This window comes from Mesitornis unicolor, unplaced genomic scaffold, assembly GCF_000695765.1.
Source record: "Mesitornis unicolor isolate BGI_N332 unplaced genomic scaffold, ASM69576v1 scaffold146, whole genome shotgun sequence".
NCBI lineage: Eukaryota > Metazoa > Chordata > Aves > Mesitornithiformes > Mesitornithidae > Mesitornis > Mesitornis unicolor.
Window position 1 is genome coordinate 193,665 of NW_010192829.1, and position 21,333 is coordinate 214,997.

Consider the following 21,333-nt stretch of genomic DNA (forward strand, 5'->3'; position numbering starts at 1 on the left):
CTTTCATCAGCTGCTGACAGATATCTGAAAGACAAACCAACCTCTGTACTCAAGCACACCCCTCAATGCCAGAAAAAAAAAGGAAGAAAAAAAACCCAACTCAACCCAACCAACCAAAACCTGCAAAAAAACCCACAAGCAAACAAATACATTAGTTAAAAGGCAAATAATATAAACATAAGTTTTGTACAAACCTGCACTATTATTATCATCATCCTGATCAATGAAGACGTGATCTAAAATAAAACTGAGTAGTTCGGATTGCAGTGAAGAGTCAGGAGTGTAAACAAGTGGCTCCAACATGTCACGTCCTCCTGTCATAATCTGATGGCTGAAGATCATCAACACATCACACAGAATTGTGAAAGCCTATTAAAAAGAAACCTTAGTAAATACTTGCTTGGAAACTGGATTTTATTTAGAGTGATGTAGTGTTTCAATTGTTTTGATCACATTTTTAAAAACTGTAACAGCTGAGGCAATTCAATCCCTTTAAATCCTGAAGTATAGCTTGCTTCCAAAACAACCACCTCTTCACTTTGTTGGCTAACCTGTGCATCTGACATCACGTTTAGGTGTCTGAACCCCACCTCCCTGGAAGTTCAAACGTATTGGTACCTACATTGACATTCTTCAAACTAACAGATCAAGGCAGCACACTGCTTGGTGCTGCCCCTCATCTGACTAATCTCTTAAGTACTTCCACTTTAATGAACAGATCTGTTCCCTAACTCCTCAAAGCAAATATTACCGATTTCCTGGTCACACAAACACGTAAGCTCCTCCTAAGTCCCCTGTGCCATTTCATGAGATCAGAGGAACACAGAACCATAGCTATTGTACCCTACGTGACCGAGGCAGTTCCAGTTTCTAGAGCATTCACCTGAGTCTGAGAGCTACACAACCTTTGAAAGAGACCACTCTGTGCTCAACAGTTTTTGTTACTCGCACTTTCACACCCTACACTTTGTGATTTTGACACCGGATAGCTCTCTGACATAGAATTTGTCTGTTCAGTTCCAGGAATATTCTTGTTACTGTAAGAGTTTCAAAAGCTGCAGTTACATGACTCAGTGGACCAGATTTTCAACTTCAAGCTCAATGAGGTTATTATTACCTTTAGCAGCGAAAATGCTCCTGGATTTCTATTTGTTTAATTCAAAAGTATACCCAGAAGAGTTTGGCCCTTCCCTCATAAAGAGATACTTCTAAATTCTTTTCATTTTAGCATCCTAAAGGTTGTTAAAGGCATTTATGCAGAATTAATCCCGCTATCAGTAACCTGTGCTCTTCACTGGAACCTGAAACTCCCGTGAGTGTCCTGGCTGGAGAACTATTTGACCACAGACTGGAAGAGACTCGGCCTCCACAGTTTAACATTTTCCTTTGACCCGGTTACCCTCAACTCAGGACAAGTATATCCCAAAAATGATGTCTCTATTCTTTTTGAAACAGGAAAAAAATAAAAAACAACCCCCAAAATTTTCCCGTCTGCATATTTATTTATTTTTTCCCCCCAAAATAACCCGGACTTCTGTCTCCTGTCTGAAATTAGTCTGCCACTGTTTGTACTGTTCTACCTATTTTACGTCTGAAATAGTCAATAACTTCTGTTGAGGCTTCCAAGCATTTGCCAGAATGCTCTCCAAGTCTCTCTAAACAATACTGGTGACAACTGACCAGTGAGTGAGTGTACCTAGGGCTGACCACAAGGAAGAAATGCCACTTTCCAACAATAAAATCCCTTAGGTTACAGTGCATATGCGAGCACCTATAAACACACACACTCACAGTAAGTACCCATTCTTTTTCTCCTGATTCAGAGATCCCAAAAAATCCTGGGACTCTGGAGAGCTGAGGAATTTATTCTGCATGTAGCATGAAGGGTGAAGGGCAACAGAGAGAGAAGTTGCCCTTGAATGCCCCCATGGGTTTACAGCAAGAGGAAGAACACTGTTTTCACAGGTCATCAGTGGATGGGTACATATATCAATTCAGAGAAAAACCTGAAAAAAACCAACTTCTCCCTTTTAAATAGCTGTCCCTAGCTCTTCTGGTCCTGAGTCTATGAATCTACAATCAGCTCTGTCAGAGGCGTGTGTCATGACCACATGGGAAACAAACAGTTTTGAAATTAAACTTTCTTTAATGAAACAAACAAACTCCCCTTTTGAATAAAAGCTTATGCTGCCTAAAATTACTAAGAATCAAGTTTAAATTGATTCTGAAATCCTACCTAAATTACCTCTAGAGGGCAAGCACACCAGTACGGTATGTGCTCAGACTCAAAGGGCGTTCAGCCTAAACATCCCAGTCACACCACATAAGCACTAAAAATACTGGCAACAGGAACTTTTCAGCTGCTTTAAAAGTATAATATTAGAAGACTACAAGGATAAATAGCAGTTCACTAACCTGTTCCTTAACAGCAGTGTTGACATTGGTCAGGTAGTGTTGACAGATTTGACAGAACACTCTCATCTGCTTCTTTAGACGTAGCAGATCATCCTTTAAAGAGCAGAAAAAGAGAAGGACTTTATATAAGTTTTGCTTTTTCGATTTTATAGTCACATTTAGTCTTTGCATTTTCAAAGGACTAACCACTCCAGACCTTGCATGAAGTCAGAGCATTCATGTCCACCACATTATTTAAAAAAACACTACCACAAACAAAAATAGCAATTAGCAATTTCTTCATCCTGTGCAGCACAGAAAGAAATGGAAGTTGGGATGAAAACAGTGAAGTTACTTATTAAGTAAAAATATATATATATATATAAATCCCCAAACCAAACCTAAAAAAAAACCCCAAAACACCACTACCCAGACCATAAAGCATTTTCTCCTAAAAACATCTGTATTTCCAACCTAGAGGGTAGACTGGAGGTAGCTGCTTGTAACTAAAACAGACATGGCTACATGGTATTATTTTATTTTCTTTTTTAATCTCACTGCTTGGGGATAAAGTAAAATGACAATGAGAGCTGGGGTTTTCTTCCCATCTCCACTGAAAAAATTAGCTTTGTAAGTGTTGTGGTAACTTCCAGAAAAGGAAACTATTGAGCAAATGAAGTACCAAACTGGTACCAACACCATCCGCGGCACAGCTGGTGTCCTAACTTCTAGCTACTCAACCACGTGAAGATTCTGGCCCACGTAGAACTGGGGAAGTCCTATTTCAAAAGGCCACCTGTGCAACCAGCATCAGTTCGGACAAAGAAGAGACCCCCGAGAGAAGTTTAAGAACTATCCATGCAGTCTAAACCAAAACAAGCCTCTCCAAGAGCGCAGGTAACACACTGGTACAAGGCATCATTCAATCTCAACAGGAACCACAAAACCAATAGACGAGGAGTTTAAGTATGGTGTGATTTTAGAACACCTTCGCTACATAAAGCCTTTTCTCTCAACATTTACCATTCAGATTGCAATACTGATGTTAAGAGAATTACACATGGGAATAATTTCTTTCCTTTATAGAGAATTAGTCATTTAAAATTTAATAAAAATCCAACTATTTAATAGTTTTATTTTAGCAGCCTGTATTACGAAGCTCATTTCAGTCTGTTTTCAAACAAGATGCAATTAGCAGTTAATTTTGTCACAGAACAAAACAAAAACCTGAAAACATCTTTAGGCACAGAACATTCCTGTCACTTCTGGTTCTGTGCTTTGACTTCTTTGCTGTTATGTTCCAGTGGCACTCAACAGAAATCAATGGAACTTCTGCAGGTACCTGGTGTATTTGGCAGCAGTCAAACATAATAATATGGTTGTGGTTCAGAAGTTAAACCTATGAAAGCTTTAATTTACCAGATTTCATTATAGAGGAGCAGAAAATAGTCTGTATTAACAGAGGACCACTTCTCAAGCATTTTCTTTTCATTCCAGCTGAAAGTATTACAAATTCCATTTTACTGCAAAATAACCACGTTGATCTTTATTTCTAACCTAACTCTTCAGTACTGAGCTCAGCTTCTGCCATCAGGTTTGTGATAAAGCATTAAGCACTATTACAAATGACTCAGACTGGCTGTTCACCCTTTAAAGTCAGCTAACAAAGCCTCTAAATCCCTCACTCACAAGTGGTTTTCAACAATCTATGTATTGACTTCATATCTGATATTTTTGTTTTTGAAAATGTTAAAAGCCATCAAAACCCAAAAACCTAGTAAACTACCCAGCCAGCCAGTGTTGAAGAAGTTCACATTTATTCAACAGACCTTCTGATTTCAAATACTAAACCAGTAAGGCAGCCCTTATGCACTGGACTAATGAAGTCTTGACATGACAGAAGAGAAACACAACAAACAAAACCCAAACCACACAAACCAACCAAAACCCCCCCCACGATCACCAAAGGCGTTCTCTGTCACAAAAAGCATTAGTACAAGTTACACAGCATGCTCTTCCACTCCTGTATCTACCAGAAGCTCATACCACCACATCTCAAAGCAAATAGAAATAAATGTATACTTCCTCACATTAAGTTACTGTATTTATGAATTATTCATTACAAATTACAATGTATTGATTATAAACTACTGAAGTAGTGAGTTCTTTGTTTTCTCCCTAGTAAATTATGACAGATGCTCACAACTTTTTTCTTAAATTAATGATAAGTGTGGCAATCAAAGTGTTTAAAAAACCTGAAGAATTTACTTGTGTCATCTCTGACATAAATGGGTTATCAGTAAGTCAATGACAAAGCCCAACTCCCGTGTAAATTGAGGTGAAAGCACATAAAAATCTATCCTTACAGGACTGTGGGAGGCTTCTAGAAGAAGGATGCTCGATTTGAAATCTATTTATTTACTTATTTAAGTTAAAGTAGTCATCAAATGTTCCAGCACTGATGAGCTCCATCCTGGACTGTCCAGCATTCCAAGCACCACCTTTCATTGAGACAGCTCGTACAAGCCACCTGATCACCCTCTTTAAGCAACGCTGTCCAGAGGATACAAGGAGCCTCAGTCCTTCCTCCAAGACTTCTCAAGAAGTGAAATGAGAAAGATGACATCTGCCACAGCTTTGCCCTTCAAGATGACTATGTACAGAACCACAGCTGGTGCTCTTACTACTCCCTGAGAGAGTCTGAGATTCAACTTCATCTTTTCACGTCTTTCTTTAACAACACTTTTAAGACCGATGAAGAGCAAAGTATGATTGCAACACACTGAGCAGTAAGAATACTACAACAGTGCGCCAACTTTTCTATCTCACTCACTTGTCACTGATACTTCACAGTTTGTACACAAATTCAAACCCGCTACTTGAGAGTAGCGAGACTGACTGTCCTGTGATTTACAATTGGGATTCTACCCTCCTTAGTACTGTTACTGCGCCACACTAACAGATATCGCATCTAAAATCACTTAAAATCTTGTCAAACATAATGTTGACATTTAAATAATAAAAACATCACAATCTAGAGAAATACTCGGTTTAAAAGTCAAACATTCTACTACCAGAACTATGAATTCTCAAGAACTTATTAGAAATTCAGATTTAGGTACCGGTATTAAAAAAAATTCTCAAGTCTTAATTCCACCAGATCCCCACGTGATGACACTGCGGGTAGGTACAAGTGTCTATTCACTACCACAGCTGGAACAAGGCATACCTTTGTGGAACTGCTTTCAGTAATTTTTGCTAGCTGCCAAAGGATCACATAGTGAGTACACTGCAGTGCGTGAATAACGATCTGAAACCAACAAGGAAAAAACGTGTTAGATGACAAAGGCCAACAAAGGACAGCAACACAAACTACTTATTGTTGTACCTAAAGAACGCTGCTTTAACTACAGACCTGTTCTGGCATGTCACCATTTTCAATACCAGTTTTCAGTAACTTGTAATTGCAGCCAAACAAGTCCCATCTTGACAGGTCATGAGCACTGGAAGCATTAGAAATAACACAAAGATGTAATTTAACTAAGGCCATTTCTGCAATTTGATGTTAACAACTACTAAAAGGCTAAATGGTTAAAAACCACCACCACCAAACCCAAACCAAACAAACCAAACCACCAAAAACAACCAAACATCCCCTCCCGCTAATCAAAACAACAACCAAAAAACCAACACAAAAAAGCCAAAGCAAAAACCGCAGATTTCAGGTTTGTATCAATTGCTTCATATATTCAAGATGCATCATGCTCTGCACAACTCTCAGTCATTCACACTAAAGAAAAAGAACCCTCCGAGTTGCATTAGGAAGTTAAAGATATCCCCTTAAAAACAAACAAACCCAACCTTTTTAGGACACAAACCCTGCCAGGTGTTTGCAGAAGTCTACTTACTTGTGAAAAGCAGTGATTCTCTTCAGTGTTGACAAGACTTGATATGCATCATCTTCATCAGGTTCCTCCCCCTATTTAATAATCATACATTAAGATATTCCAAGCAGCTTATGCTAGAAAAACCTAGGTAACTAGAAAAGATTAAAAAAAACCCAACTACCAAGCCCCAAACCACCACCTCACCCCCTCCCCAAATCACTAACGAAGTGTGAGTGAAGATGAGAGCACTGCGTCTGAATTACTTATCAAGAACAACTGGTTTTAGAGTTTTGAGAGAGAAGGCAGCAGTTAATGCTTAGAAATAGCAGCAAAAGGAGAAATGGGGGGCAGGGAGGAGGTAGGAGGAGAAGTCTAGGATAGCAGAACGCAATGTTTATGTAGGTGCTTCAATTTTCTCTGAAGAATCCAGCAGAGGCCACTGTCAGACAATAGATGCTGGACTAGATGGGCCACAGGTCAGTACTTCAATCTTACTTTAATCACAGGAAAAAAGTCTTTGAGAGAGGCAAGGGAAGTGTTCTGCTCTAATTTCCCCCCCACGTTCTGACAAACTTGCATTTGGAAAAAGAAAGAGAGTAAAAAGGAGAGTGTCCAAAGAGCATCCACTGAAGAATGAACTACCTGTGGTCACAGCAACTCCCCCTCACCAGCGTATCAGAGACACTGCAAGTCCAATGCCTTCACTGTTCTGTACTTGCACAACCTCATCAAAACCACTACGGATTTCAACACTTCTACCAAGAGTACTTGCAATTTTCCTTCAAGCCAACTGTGTGATGTTTCGTTTCCTTGCTTCACCTCTCATTCTTTCCTTTTCTCACAAAGGAGGAAATAAATGGACTACTAGGCACATTTCTCACATAGTCCACGTCTATCTAGGGTTTCTGGAGTGGAGTCCTAGTTCAAAGCTTGGTAAAATAAGTCTGCATCTGAGAAGTGTGGAGAATGAAGTCGTCAAAAAGACACTTCCCATGCTCCTTATCACAGAGGTGGAGGGGGAGAACCACGTTTTGTTTGTATGTCGGAGATCACACATAGTGAAGATAAATACTGTATCACAAAATTCTCACTCCTCAGACTAGCACAGTGTGGGAACAAAGTGATTTTTAAGCTATTAACTGCGTCTGCTTGCATCCAGGAAGGGAGGGAGAGTGTTTTCTAGAGATTTTGATATTTATCAACAGCAACATGCAAACACCGGCTAGACTAGCAACACTCGTACATCTGAAGAGAATCCTAGTGGAATTAAAATGCTACATCTGCCAAACACACGAACTTCAAAACCTGAAGGTAAGACGTTTACATAATTTCATAGTTTATCTGAAACTTATCTCAATTTCCCAGAAGACACTTTCAAAAGGAGATTAAAATTAAAGGCTCACTGTCCGAATATAAAGGGACAGTCTGAGTTCACATAATCCCAGCAATGATGTTGTATTACTCTGCTTGACTTAGCCATTTTGAAAGTCAGAGTGAAGGTCCCATCCCTAACTCATGGACTTGCACAGGAAGGCGGAAAAACATACTGGAAATGTTGACAAGGGCAGGAGAAGTTCATCTTGCACATTAAAATACCTCTTGCAGGAAGTCTTCAAGAAGTCGATTAAACTTGTCTGCCAATTCATCTATTAACTGACTTCTTGCAATGTCAACCCTGTTAAAGATTGTGAATTCTTCATTACAGAGAGCGTGGTATGTTTTTGAACAGGCTTCCAAAACATCTGTATCTGTGTGCTTCTCCACAATATCCCGGATTTGTCGCAGTAAGGCATCCAAATGCTGCAAGAAAGAGGAGGTGTAGGAAAAAATATCCATTCATTCATTCATATATATATTTATACACACACACACAGACAGAGGCATACGTATTTTCAAGAAATCCTAAGTAATTTTAAAAGATAAATTCTATTTATTACTTTTGTAACTATGATACAGAACACAAAACATTTCTGGAAAGCCAGCGTAGCTTCTGAGAAAATAAAAAAAGAAAAAAAAACCTATTTAGCAGAAATTAAGTAGGAGCTTGACAAAGGCTAATGAGTCAATGCATTTAACGAAGTCAGATAAAATCATACTGACAACTGCAAATTTTTAGTAACATTTGAATGTGCAATAGCAACTGAACTACACAGAAGCATTTATCTCTCACTCACACAAACACTTTATACATGGTCTTAAAAGCTGTATAATTGAAGGTTTAGTTTCTGACACTCAAGTGTCAGCACTGCAACCAACTTCAGCTGTTCTCATACGCCTCCCCCTCAACCTCAGCTGCTCGCTGCTGTTGTATCACTGCTAGGCTACACGTTTTAGTACTGTTTTGGCCCTAGCAGGTTCCAGACACGTGCTTCATAATACAGCAAAATAGTGCCTCTGAGAAGAAGAGAGAGATGAGAACAGCTTACATCAACTTCATGACCACAGCAGACAAAATGAGAGCATAATTTGTGATCTGACAGTTTTCCCCTTTTCCATGCAATGAAGATGGTGGTTTACTAGTTTCAGCGATCAGAAAAAGAAGCCTTATCAAGCTGTTTCTGCGAGCTTCATCTCTCAGGCAGCATACCTCAAACATGACCATAACCCAACAATAAATGCTCTTGAATAAAGTTCATCTAACTGGCAAGATTCTCCACTAAAACTTTTTTTAAAATACAGCAGAACAGCACCTACATCGGTGACGGAAATTCCAGTGACTACGTCTAAATTCTGGGTTTTTCCTTTGGTGTTCAGGGTTATTCAATGTCACCCTTACCTTTTCTAGTCGCCCGGTTGTATAAATTTCCAAATCAAAGTACTGTGGCAACTGCAGTAAGTTGGTGACTTTTTCTGCATCTACAGAATACTGTAAAATTGAAAAGAAAAAAGTTTAAATGAAAAATTACTTGGACAACACAATTCGTTACGTTAAATATTCATCAAGCCTATTAATAAGACCATCAAATACTAATAGACTAGTAAGAACTTTAGCAAGCCATAGAGCTAGTTACAGAAACTGTACTTGTTACCGTTTCAACACCAGTCCATCAGCAAGCAATGAATTCAACCTACCTTTGCTAGCAACTGAGGAAGTGCCACTGCGAAAAGTTCAGTAATTTTTGTCCTGTCATCCAACTGCGTTTTCTTTTCCTTTGCTGTCAGCACCTGAAATATTACTATTGTGAGGATTTTACAACTGAAAGTTCTGATACAAAGTTTCTTTATCATGAATGTAATGACAGGCACACAGACCTTTTAATATCCCTGTAACACAGCAGCGTAAAAGGAAAAAAGCCTAAAAAAATCATTATCTTGAAAACCAAGGTGACAATCTAGAGCAAAAGGTTTATCTTCCCTGCAACAAAATACCATGGTCAGAATGCTGGTCTTGACTATGAAAGAACAGCAAAGCTTTCAGCTTGCTTACAATTTTTAACGGTATTTATTCAATTCATATGCCAATCTTATCTTCATACAAGTTGTCAATCTCTACCTAAATGGGTTTCTTACCAAAAGCTGCAGTCTTGAAAGCAGCTCCCTCCCCTGCTTAATGCCCCAGGAAGAGCGCTGTCTAAGCTCTGCATTATCAGAGAAGGGCCCATCAGCAGACCGTCCTCCTCCTTCCAAAGAGCCCAGGAGGTATATTCCCTTCCCTCACTTTGCTCATTCCAATTGAAAATAGCTTTGGCTCTCCCTAACATTGATTTCTGTTCTCCTCTCCAACCAATACTACTCTCAAAATCAATTTTGTATCACCTTTAACAGTAAAAACAAATGCAGTAGTCCAAACAGTATTAAGCGTGTGTCAAAGTCCAGAAAAAGCGAACTACCCAGGGCAGTCCATTTCTGAACTCAGTCCCTTCAGCAGCAACAGCCTACAGCCTCCTCCTTCCCACGCTGTCCACACAGCCATCCCCACATCTCTAGACAAGTCGCTTTTTTCCTCCTACCCTTTTTCCTGTTCCTCTTCCCACAGGAGGATGACATTCAGCTGCTTGCCGAATAGTACAAAGCATTATTTCAATCAGTGCGCTTTCCTGTCTATCTGTTAAAGCTGAAATTCAAGAAACAGATGTTAGTACACAACTTGATTTTTTCATTTTCCACAAGTATTAGTATCTAAGGATCAAAACATTTATTTTTTAAAAGAAAAAAAGAAAGACATTTAGGCCAACAGCTGATTCCTGGGGCTGGGGTTAGCACAAGGGATAAGGAAGACAAGCACCTTGCAAAGCAATACAAGAAAATATCTAAAATTGAGATATCACTGGATGAGACAGGACAGGATGAAACAATTACCAACTTTTGTAATAATTTCAGTTCCTTTGCATTTTTCAGAGGTCTGTTTAGTAGGTAGGGCCTGTGAGTTACTGAATTATGTCAGGGGGCTGTTTTTTGTTTACTGTCATTAAAGAATTAACAGTACTTTTCCATAGGGTCATTTTCACACTTAATACATGAACCAGTTTCACAAGCAACTTAGTTTCTCTAATGCCAGAAGTGCAGCCTGAACCTGTGGAACAACAGGGAAACCAGACACTGCATCCTTATTCCAACTCTTTCCTCCCTCTTCAGCTCCCACCATTGCTGTTCTGTGTCTCACTTCCATACCAGAAGTGACCTCTTTCCACTCTTCCTCACATTTTATAATCAGTATTATATTAGTTAGTTATTATAGTCATGTAAAATTAGAGAATATATGGGGACTCAAAGGTAAACATTTTATTTCCATATAAATCAAGACTATCAGAAATCACATGGCAACATGGAGAAAGATCTACAAAAGAAAACTCTTACGCTCTTCTCCATTGAGAGGCTCCTCCAACAGAAGACTGTTCATACATTCCCAGTCTTTCAAGAGGTCTGTTGCACAGTCCCACATGCTGTCCACAAGATAAGCAGCATGCTCATGCAACTGAAATGAGAACGGAACAGATTAAGTATTCTTCTTTATCAGCAATAACGGTCATTACAGAACTTGCTAGAATACAGGGTTTCTTTCTCGCCTGGCTCCTGTCTGTGGCAAAAAACCAGCAAAATTCTGCAAGTTCTCTTCCCCAGTTAGCTTAAAATATGAATCCAGACCAACTGCTGTAAGATCTGTCAGAACCTGGGGAACAGGGAGGTGGGGGTCAGTTTTGTTTGTCTGGGGGGCTCTTTCCCCCCCTCTCCTGACAAATCTCCTAAATCACCATTACTTTTCACCTACACATTAGCATGAATAGTGATGGAAGAGTGTTTGTCAGAGCAGAGCTCACAGTCTGTCTCAATACTGTGTACCAGACAGATCCTTCAAATAAACACAACCACACAGTCTTTTGACCCCCAGGTTTCTAAAATATCAGGAAAGCCAGGAGAGATTAATGGTTATTAACCAATGAGGGAGGAAAAGAAAAACATCAACTGACTAAATTTTAAAAAACACCACCTCCTCACAAAAAAACCCCAAACAAATAAAAAAACCAAACAAAAAAATCCCCCAAACTCAACCATAAACCAAAAAAACCCCATCAACCCACCAAAAAATACCCAACACCAACAAAACGAAACACCCACCACAAGAACAAGGATATCCCCGAAACTGAACTTACTTCACTTTCTAAAAAGAAAAACACTAACGTCTTCACAAGATTAGCATTCGGGCTTTGTCTTCCTCTCCTTTTAAGTATTCCATCTTCTTCAGGATCTCTGCGGCTGAAAAGCCTAAAAGAAAAAATTATTTCAGGACACGCTTCTTCCTCATTGCCTTCGCCACAGTAATTTATTTTCTTTTAAACAGAAAAATACTTTATGAAATGGTCACATGGAGGGGGTGGAACTACACGTGGGAAAATTCTCATCACGATGCAAGCACAAGTTTTAGCTATCAAACTCTATAAGCTTTTTAAGGTGTTTCACAGAACACTGGAAGGATAGAAAAGGAGAATTATTCCCTGCAGGTACAAGCTTTCAAAGTGCACCCTTCAAAATTACTCTCTGCTTCCCATTCAGAAAAACACAACTGTTCAAAGTCTGCAGCAGTGTCTCATTTTCTATGAATTATTTCTTAAGGCAACTCCGCTGTTCAGTTTTTCCTTTCCTTAATTAAAACTAACAAGAATCACAGTATTAATGCACACAACAAAATCTACAGGAAAAAGAAATCAACTATGATTTCTCCATCTTACTTTTTATAAAGAAATTCCCCTGCGGCAACTGCTACTGGCCGATGAGCCGAGTAAACCAGATGGTAGACGTTTTCACAGTCTTCTGCAGTCAAAACTTCTTCGCTACTCCTAAGGGTGGGGATGGGAAGAGGGAAGAAGAAAAAAAAGCTGAGTTAATAGAGTATGAAGTCTAACAAGGGAGATGGAAATGAAGGAGATCTAAGCCTTTTCCTTCAATTTATCACCCTAAAATCCAAGACAAATTGGCTTAGTTTCAAAGTCTTCCTAAACAGACATTACTGACAAAGTACAAGCGTTTGGTAGAAGGTTACGCTCAACAGTTCAACTGCCATGTAAGGTTCAATATATCCTGTATTTCTTCAGTTCAAATATTGCACGATAGCTTCGAATTAGGGAGGCTAAATCCTACGTTTCTAGCCTTTACACTTAGCTGTGGTAGGTAAATGACAGCACTGTTCTAGACAGGTTACTTGTGAAATTCGTTTGTTCAGCTGGAAGATGCATAGACACTTCTCTATGGCTTATCTGAATGCTGTAAAGCTGCTGTCCTCGCCCACAGGTATGACAAACACTTAAGTTTTAACATCTGCTGTAGGTCAGAGAAGGAGATATACACATACTTACTGTAAAACAAGAGTGAGTAATTTTATTGCCTGGACTGCAACATCATATTCTTTGTCAAGAGTCATAGACACAATTCTATCCTAAGAACACAAAAGAAAGTGTTTGCAAAGAGGAAAGAAACTGAGTAAGTTTAAACTTCAAAAAAAATCCATATGTACTTAAAACTATAAACTAAATCACTAACCTTGAACCGACTGGTGAAGAGTTCCAATTTGGAATTAAGCTCTTTATTATAGTAAAGCCCTTGCAAAGCAGTTAGGCATTTGAGTCTTACTTCCCCTTGCTAAAATAAAATAAAAGAATTGGATTAAAAGTCAGTATAGAATATAGATGTGATCTTCAAATCATTCAAGCTTCTTTTGCAGTCTGAATTAATTCAAAGAGATTAAATGCTGTCAAGATATACTATCAATAATCACATTAATGACATAAGAAAACGTCCTTGTTTGTAACAAGCCAACGAGGGAAAAAAACCCTCAATCAATCAAACAAGAAAACCCTAATGTCTTACTGCAGTTACTATCTCTGTAGGTAAAAATACACTTCTTTCACGTTTTAAAAACATCCTCTGAATGCTCAAGATTATTTATAAGTAGAATTCTGTGGTTTCTTTCACTTAAATTAAAATTGGCAACGTCTACATCATTAATGGCCATCTCTTGTTAGATCAGAACTACAAAGTAGATGCAGAGAAATATCCCTTCTGAAGTACAAGACCTGCTTTAGAGGAGAACATGTTTTAAGGTATAGATACAAAATACTTTTCAAATGTCTAAGACAACCAACGTCACGCAGCTGCTTATCACCCCACTGCCAGAGGTGACTGGTTTCTGATAGCAAACGCATGAACAGCATAGCACGAGTGCACATCCCTCATTTGTTTTCACTTCAAATTTGATAGCTTGAAGTCTCCAGCGCAAGAACCAAGACTATGTGCTGACTCAACAGTGAGTATTTATAAACTCTATCTGTTAACCACTCCAAGCAGAGAATAATCTCTAGCTCATAGCTGGTAAGTAACAGCTTGAGGTATTCATCGGCTCAACGCAGGACTTTTCCCATGCCTTTCACAGCTAGCAGAGAATGCTAAAAAGTTTCTTGACTCGGCAAAACAGGGCAACTGTTAGGCTATATATGACTGGAATATGCCATGTGAGATGTATTAATTTTAAATAGTTAGGTATTATAAAGTAGAAGTATGTATCAGCAATAAACAAACAAAGATCCATTTCCTTACAAATAGCAGTTCCTTAAAAATCTATATATACTCTCTAAAACCATTCAAAAGATTCAAGTCTCTTTAATTTAAGTGTTGAAACGCCAGTGCTTCTGAGTGTTAAGAAAAGCAGTGACTGATTAAAACAGTTAAGAGATCAGAACGTAGTCTCCAAGATCAACCACCACAAATGTGGAGTTATGCTTCACTGTTGGAGGCTTCACGAATGAAAATAGATATGATTATATAGAGTTGTATAATTTAGAATCACCACCTTAAGGATTCTGTAATTTAGAAAGACTACATTAAGATGGCATAGGGATAAAGAATGAGGAAGTACGGTGATGGGGCAAGAGAACGACCCGGAAGTAAACCAACCGGAAGAGGATGTGGGTGGTGACACGTGTGTAAGATAGTAACCAATCATGTATTAGCTTAGACAAGATGGACACATATGTAACCAATAGAAATGCTTATGTGATATGACTAAGGGATTCTGGACTATAAAAGCGCGGCTTCTGATAAAATAAAAGTCTTCAATTTATAACTCTTAAAGAGTCGTCTCGGAGTCCTGTGCTCGTCCTGCACTTCATGACTCAGTTCCTTTTTCTCAGGGCAGCTCACCTTATCATGCATAGTCCACCCTACGTATTTTAAGTAGCTGTCATTGAGAAAGGCGTCACTGTACATCTTCATCCATATTCCAATCTCTTCAATACAGATAGCTCTGATTTCAGCAATTGCATCGCTGTGGAGAGAAGGACAGGATCAAATAGATCAGTAATTCGAAATAACTCATCGCCAGCTTCCAAAATAAATTAACGAAGCTACAAATTACTTACTAAGAGAAACTTACCGGTATCTATGCACAAAAACACCTTTAAATATTGCATTCATCATGTTTTCTATTTCATCCTGATTTTCCTGAAGCTGAAAGAAAGAAAGGAGTACATAAGCAGTGAGCAGCACCGTTACAGTCAGATCAGACGGTGCTGATGCCAGATAAACCAGATTAAGTTAACATGGGCAAGTGTGGCTGTTAAATCCCTTACTGAAGCATTCACAAGTCTGTCTCCCAGTGCAATATGCTATTATTTAGTTCTATCCACCACAGCACACACATTTTAGTAATTCTGACCGCTGAAAAACTGTTCTTCAACTGTAACAAAGACATCTTAGGGTTCTGCGAGCTCCTTAAGTTACTCCTAAGAAAACCTGATTTAATCTTCCAGTAATTTTTTAAGTCTGATGTTCAACCCGATTTTTAATAGGCTTACTATGTTTTTATGGACGCTTACTATTACAAAAATACCCAAATCATGTGAACTGCATTATGAGGAGTCTTTTCTGTATGCAAAAGAATTTGTGATCCAAAAAGACAAGATACAGATGAAGGAATTTACAAATGGCTACACACGAGCAGCACACACACTATGCTTCGAGTGATTTTTCCTCCTCAACCATTACTTAGAGAGGAAAAAAAATGCAGCAACTGAGCAAGGTGTAGCAGAAGAAATTAATTTCAATGCAAAGAGCCGGAGGGCGTAAGTAACGGACAAATCTAGTCTGAGAGTAACAGCACCAGAGAAGACAAGCCAATGAGTTGAGAAGTGACACGTGCAGTGTTTTAAAACAAACACCAAAAACTGTATTTGCTTTGAAAGCACAAGAAAGTCAGAGGATTTGAGAATAACTAAATAACGTCAGCAGGGAAGCATATTTTTGCAGTTTGAACTATAAAGGGGGGACAAATTGAGACAATGAGAATGGTCAACGACTGAGCAAGTTGACATTTTGGTGGATGGGACTGGGGTAAAACAAAAACCCAAACAAACCAGAAACAACAAAAACCCAAACAACCAAACCTCAACAAACCACAAATACCACCACCACCATCCCCAACTACCCCAAAATTCCCACCAAAACCCCACCAGAGATCTTACAGAGATGGGGGTGGCAGGTGACACAAATACAAAACAAAGGACTTCTACAGAAGTTTAGGTAACCAGCAAGAACAAACAATTTCCACAGCATCACAAGATCCAAGACTCATGGAAGAAAGGAAAAACTAAGAAAATACAGTAAGAAGAAGAAAGACCAAGCAGCAGGAGAAAAGGACTAACACAGCAACATTTTTCAAATGTTCTGGGCCTAAATCAACACTTGCTCACAGCAGCCTCTAAATCAGGAAGAGGAAAAAAAACCTTCCAAGATACTAAAACAAAAGACACGCAGAAAGAATCAATGAATAAAGCAAATTTTAGTACTGAATAAGGCCGAGTTATAAATGAAACAAAACCTGAAATCCAACAAATAACTGAATGTTACTTTGAAGCTTACTTTCCTTTAGCATAAGAAAAACAGAGAATCAAAAGCTGGTAGGAAATCCTAAAAGCCAGTATATGCAGAGCAATTGAGATTGGGAAGAGTCCTGATTCTCACATCACTGCCTTTTCTGTTTCTCTCTAGATTACTCGTAACAGGACTGGTCCTGCACACCTATCTAGCTCAAGTGCATTCAATGGGTGTTTAAGGGACCTGTCCCAGACTGCAAGCTCTGTGTGAGATGAGCAGACGACAAAGTTGTCACTTTATCTGAACTGTCGAGAAAGTAAAAGCATTAACAGGTAACGGTGCCACAGCTGAAGAGTAAAGGTGAGATGTTTCCTGTGATCATGAGGTTATTTCTAATGTCTACAACAAAGCAAAACCCCCCAAATAAACAAACAAGAAAACAAACAAAAAAAACCAAACAAAAACCCCAAACCCCAATAAAATAAAAACTTTAACCTGAATGAATTAGGGCTTTTAAAAATACAGCACTGCCAGCAGTGAATCAGCAAGTCCTTTTTACACAGGAAGAAAGAAAATAGAAGTAGACTGCATTTTCAATTTTGACAGTGTTTTCTGTAGAAGAAAAAACCTTATCCAAAGGCTTTACACCCACTTTCTGCTGAGATCAGTACTGACACCATAGAGGAGTATTTTGCCCAAGACAGTGGGGTTCTTCCCTAGGAGCCAAAACCAATCAATGTATAGTGATTTTTGGTGCATATCTGAGCTCTGTTTAGGAAATAAACCAGAAAAATATCCATTACTTACTGCAGTATCTCTTGCTAACTTTATTAAGATGGCACCACCTGAAAACTTTAAGAGTTTACGTTTACGTCCATCTCTTTTTCAAGAAAACCTGTCGGTGAGAAGCACCTTTCAAAGTAGCTTTTTCAAATATTAAACACAAACAACTTAAAGAATGGAAGAGGGAATAACAACTACCTTTACAAAACAACAAATTCAAGTTACAGAACAAGATTAATTATGAGTTGTCAGTTCTCACCACTCACACAGAGTTGCACTAACCTCCTTTCTCTTCTGCAGTAAGAGTTCCAGCCTGTCATTAGCTCGTTTCCCGATTATTTTATTCCGTTCTGCTTCATACTGCCGTTGCGTGTTGTCCATGTTAATACTAAGATTTAATGCCACATTCACTAAAGCAGTCATCAGCTTCATGGCTACAAAAAATTGAAATGGATAAAGATTACTTAAAAGGTTATCTAAGGAAAATTATAGACAGAAATCTTGACACCTTCTCCTCTCAACCCTTCTCTTTATCGACAGAAATACACGTACTCTAAGTTTCTTCATATGCAAACCTCTGGACTTCACTAGTGTTTTACTAAGCATTGCATCACTGCTTATCAACACAATGGATAAAACACTGACATTTTGTTCTCTTCTTCCTGACAATTTTTTAATACTACAAAGAACTGAGATATAGGACATGTTTCCCTCCAAAAATGAAGGTGGAATGTAAGATTTATAAACATAGTCCACGAAATACTAAAAGGATTCCATTATTAGCATCAGTTAGTAGATCATATCACCAAATCATTCAACCTCAAACATAAAATCATCTTCCTTCAAAAGGAAATGTCTTAGACAACCAACACCACCTTATCGCACCACATTTTCCCCTCACCTTCATTTCAATGAGGGGCAGTTTTCTTTCAAAACTCCTTTATTTCCCAAAGCAGAAAGGACACTTGCCATTTTGAGGCCAGAGAACTGACCAAAATGCAAAACACACTTGAATGGGGTGGGTTTTTTTGCAGGTTTTTATTCCTGAATGAACCCTAGTTAGAAGGGTGCAGGCAAACATGCTTATTCCACAAACCATGAGGTTGTCAACAGTAAACTTACTTCTGTTACAAGAGTTCATACGGAGAAGGCACGACAGGGCTTGCATCAGCAAAGCGTACATAGAACGTTATTAAGTGTGTATCACTAGCATAAGGTTGATGAGTAAGGCATGAAGACACAGTTATACCTAAATATCGTCATACCGTGACCTCCAAGGATATCAAGACGAAAAGAACAGGTCTGAGCTAATCAGAGAAGCCAAAATTACTGCAAACACAAATACTGTAAATATGGATACAGGGGTTTTGCAGGCTGTGTCTATATAACACAACCTTCAAGAACACAAACTGTCATCTCGTATCAGATGCACAAGTAACTACACAAAATCAACGAAATCAACTACTGATGTGAACCAAATGCCGACAGACTACTGCTAAAAACTATTTTGTGTGACAGAAACTAACGTGCAACAGGGCAGCTGATGCAACTTTTACTCGGGTTCAACTCAAATTTTAAAAAGTAGTATGTAACATGATTTTTAAGAACTACAATTTGTCATCAGTCATATGATAAAGCAGTCAATTTGACGATATATTCAGGAAAGAAGATCGATGAAATAGCACAAGTCAGAACTGAAGCTAGCTGGAAATCAGCCAGTTCAGTTCCAGTCAAGCTAACAAGAGCTATTTCCACTGTGGCAACTACTCAAGTTTCACATAGAGTCCAAATTCACCTTGTTCACACTGAAATCGTGATAAGTGGACTGCTGCATAATGCCGTTTAAGACCCCTCTTCATTAATCAATGCAGGTTTAGGACTTCCTTATCCAAGCAGCTTACCCTTTGCCCATACAATGATGTATTTATTTCAAACACTCCTCCACATTAAACTCATAAGGGATTTCTTTGTAATTTAACAGATTTGAAAAAACAAAAAATCCCATAAAAAGGACAATTACTTAAAACCACACAGAAATGTAATGACTGAGTCACTAATGAAGCATTCTTTAAAGCTATTTCTAACACAACGAATGGAAATGGTACTTACTATTTCATTGTAAGCACGATTTAAGTTTGTAGCAGAAATTGCATCCAGTCTAAAATAGAACTCCTGTTTGACGTCATGCAGAGCATTAACAGGTTCAACTGCATTTGAGCTTAAAAAGATACCTACACCCTTAGTATGAACAAAGACAGACTTGTTGAATCAGCTGAAAAGTTCACTCTATTTCCTTTTCTACCAGACTTTATGCTCACAAAAGTAAGTACTAGACAGCTGATAAAGAATGCTTCATAACAAAGCTGTCTAAAGACAAGATAGCTGTACCAAAAAAAGCTGCATTAGACGAAAACTGTATCGCACAATGAAACAAGTTGAACGTTGACAATCGAGAAGTTCAACCACAACGATTCCTGTGCAACACAAAACAAATTGGAAGCAATACACAGGTAAATATAATTCACTGACCTGCCAGCGTGCTCGTGTGCCGAAATGCTCTGACCTGCGAGTCCGACAGCCCCGTAAGCAGTGAAATCACTGTATCCATCATGTACTCGTCATATATGATGCTGTATTGACACTGTCGAACGAGAACGCCGATGAACTCACAAAAACTGGATTTGAACTTCTTCCACTGGGGACCAGCCATAGTTAGCGGATAATCTCCGCTGTCCTATTAAAAACCAAAGGGAAACAGAAAACTCGATCAAATGTCTCTGAAGTTACTTTATTAAAGAAAGATTAAAAAGAGATGGGTACAACTTTAAAGCCGAAATCTCCGCGGCTATAAAAACAATACATAGGAAGAACATGATTCCACAAATACACGCTTACCTTGCAGCTCAGGCTTGCGATATGCAGAGACAACATTTTACAAGGCCTACCATAAAAACTGCATATAACTAGATATATACTGAAGTAGCTCCCAAATTCTTCTGTCATACTAAAAATGAAAAAATACTCATACCCCTTCCCTTACCAATCTCTTCAGGTTACACTAGAACAAAGTAACCATCACCAACAGATAGCTGAGACGTTAGAAACGCTCAGTTCAGGACTGATGCTTGCGTATTAGACTGAAAATTCCTGAAGTCATAAAGTGACCTACTGTAACAACCTTGAATGGAACAAAAATGTGTGTTCCTCTCCTGATCTGGGAACCTTCACAAATAATGGTAAAATGACAGGGGAGAAAAATTGACCATCATTTGAATCAGTGCTTCTGTGATCAACTTCTTTAAGAGGCCAATCAACATCACAGGTCAAACATGAAGACAGCATCCACGAAGAAGCATGAGAAATCTGAGAGCTGTTCAGTAGAATTCTATTGCAAGGAAGAGTGAGCATCATGTACTAACAAAAATTTTAAAAAAAGCCTGAACAAACAGACACAGCTGAAGCTTTATAAATTTCATACAACATTACCTTATGGTAACCAAAACTATTTCTGAATTGAGACAGTTCCAAGGAATGCTAAAGTCTTCTAAACAAAAATACACAGTATTTTCCCCTCTGTTGAAGATTTTAAGGGATGGCAGGGGGGCAGAGAGGGGAGGAATTATTCTCATATTAGACAGGTGTTGGGAGGAGGTTTCAAAGCTACCTTTTAGTTCAGTTCTTTGGAACACAAGGAATACCACTCAAAAAGTAAACCCACAAAAAACAACCAACCCACACCAAACCAAACACACAGCACAACCCAAAACACCAACCCACCTCACTACAACACTCAGTGGAACAGAAAGTAAATGACAATTTAAAGGAGAAAAAGTTGTAATTCCCATGAAACGCAAAGCATTAAAGTTTTCAGCTGAAGAACAATCAACTTCAAATTAATGAATGCATAAAGAAATTTAACAACCAATCTGAAATTTAGTTGAAGATGACTTAAAGGCTTATATACACA

The 21,333-nt window shown here is 38.6% G+C and overlaps 1 protein-coding gene across 5 annotated transcripts in view; it reads right to left on the reverse strand.

The window, feature by feature from the left end:
• STAG2 (stromal antigen 2) overlaps window positions 1-21,333 on the reverse strand; it is a 41,673-nt gene that overhangs the window by 12,880 nt on the left and 7,460 nt on the right. For all 5 annotated transcript variants that reach the window (XM_010187233.1, XM_010187232.1, XM_010187234.1 and 2 more), the window contains exons 6-23: window positions 19,896-20,100; window positions 17,649-17,800; window positions 15,145-15,218; window positions 14,913-15,036; window positions 13,257-13,355; window positions 13,073-13,152; window positions 12,449-12,556; window positions 11,873-11,984; window positions 11,079-11,196; window positions 10,232-10,335; window positions 9,354-9,446; window positions 9,058-9,147; window positions 7,878-8,081; window positions 6,303-6,373; window positions 5,810-5,897; window positions 5,624-5,704; window positions 2,416-2,508; window positions 195-369 (exon numbers count right to left, since the gene is read on the reverse strand). In XM_010187233.1, coding sequence (XP_010185535.1) covers window positions 195-369; window positions 2,416-2,508; window positions 5,624-5,704; window positions 5,810-5,897; window positions 6,303-6,373; window positions 7,878-8,081; window positions 9,058-9,147; window positions 9,354-9,446; window positions 10,232-10,335; window positions 11,079-11,196; window positions 11,873-11,984; window positions 12,449-12,556; window positions 13,073-13,152; window positions 13,257-13,355; window positions 14,913-15,036; window positions 15,145-15,218; window positions 17,649-17,800; window positions 19,896-20,100 — 2,071 coding nt within the window. The remainder of the gene's footprint in view (window positions 1-194; window positions 370-2,415; window positions 2,509-5,623; window positions 5,705-5,809; window positions 5,898-6,302; window positions 6,374-7,877; window positions 8,082-9,057; window positions 9,148-9,353; window positions 9,447-10,231; window positions 10,336-11,078; window positions 11,197-11,872; window positions 11,985-12,448; window positions 12,557-13,072; window positions 13,153-13,256; window positions 13,356-14,912; window positions 15,037-15,144; window positions 15,219-17,648; window positions 17,801-19,895; window positions 20,101-21,333) is intronic.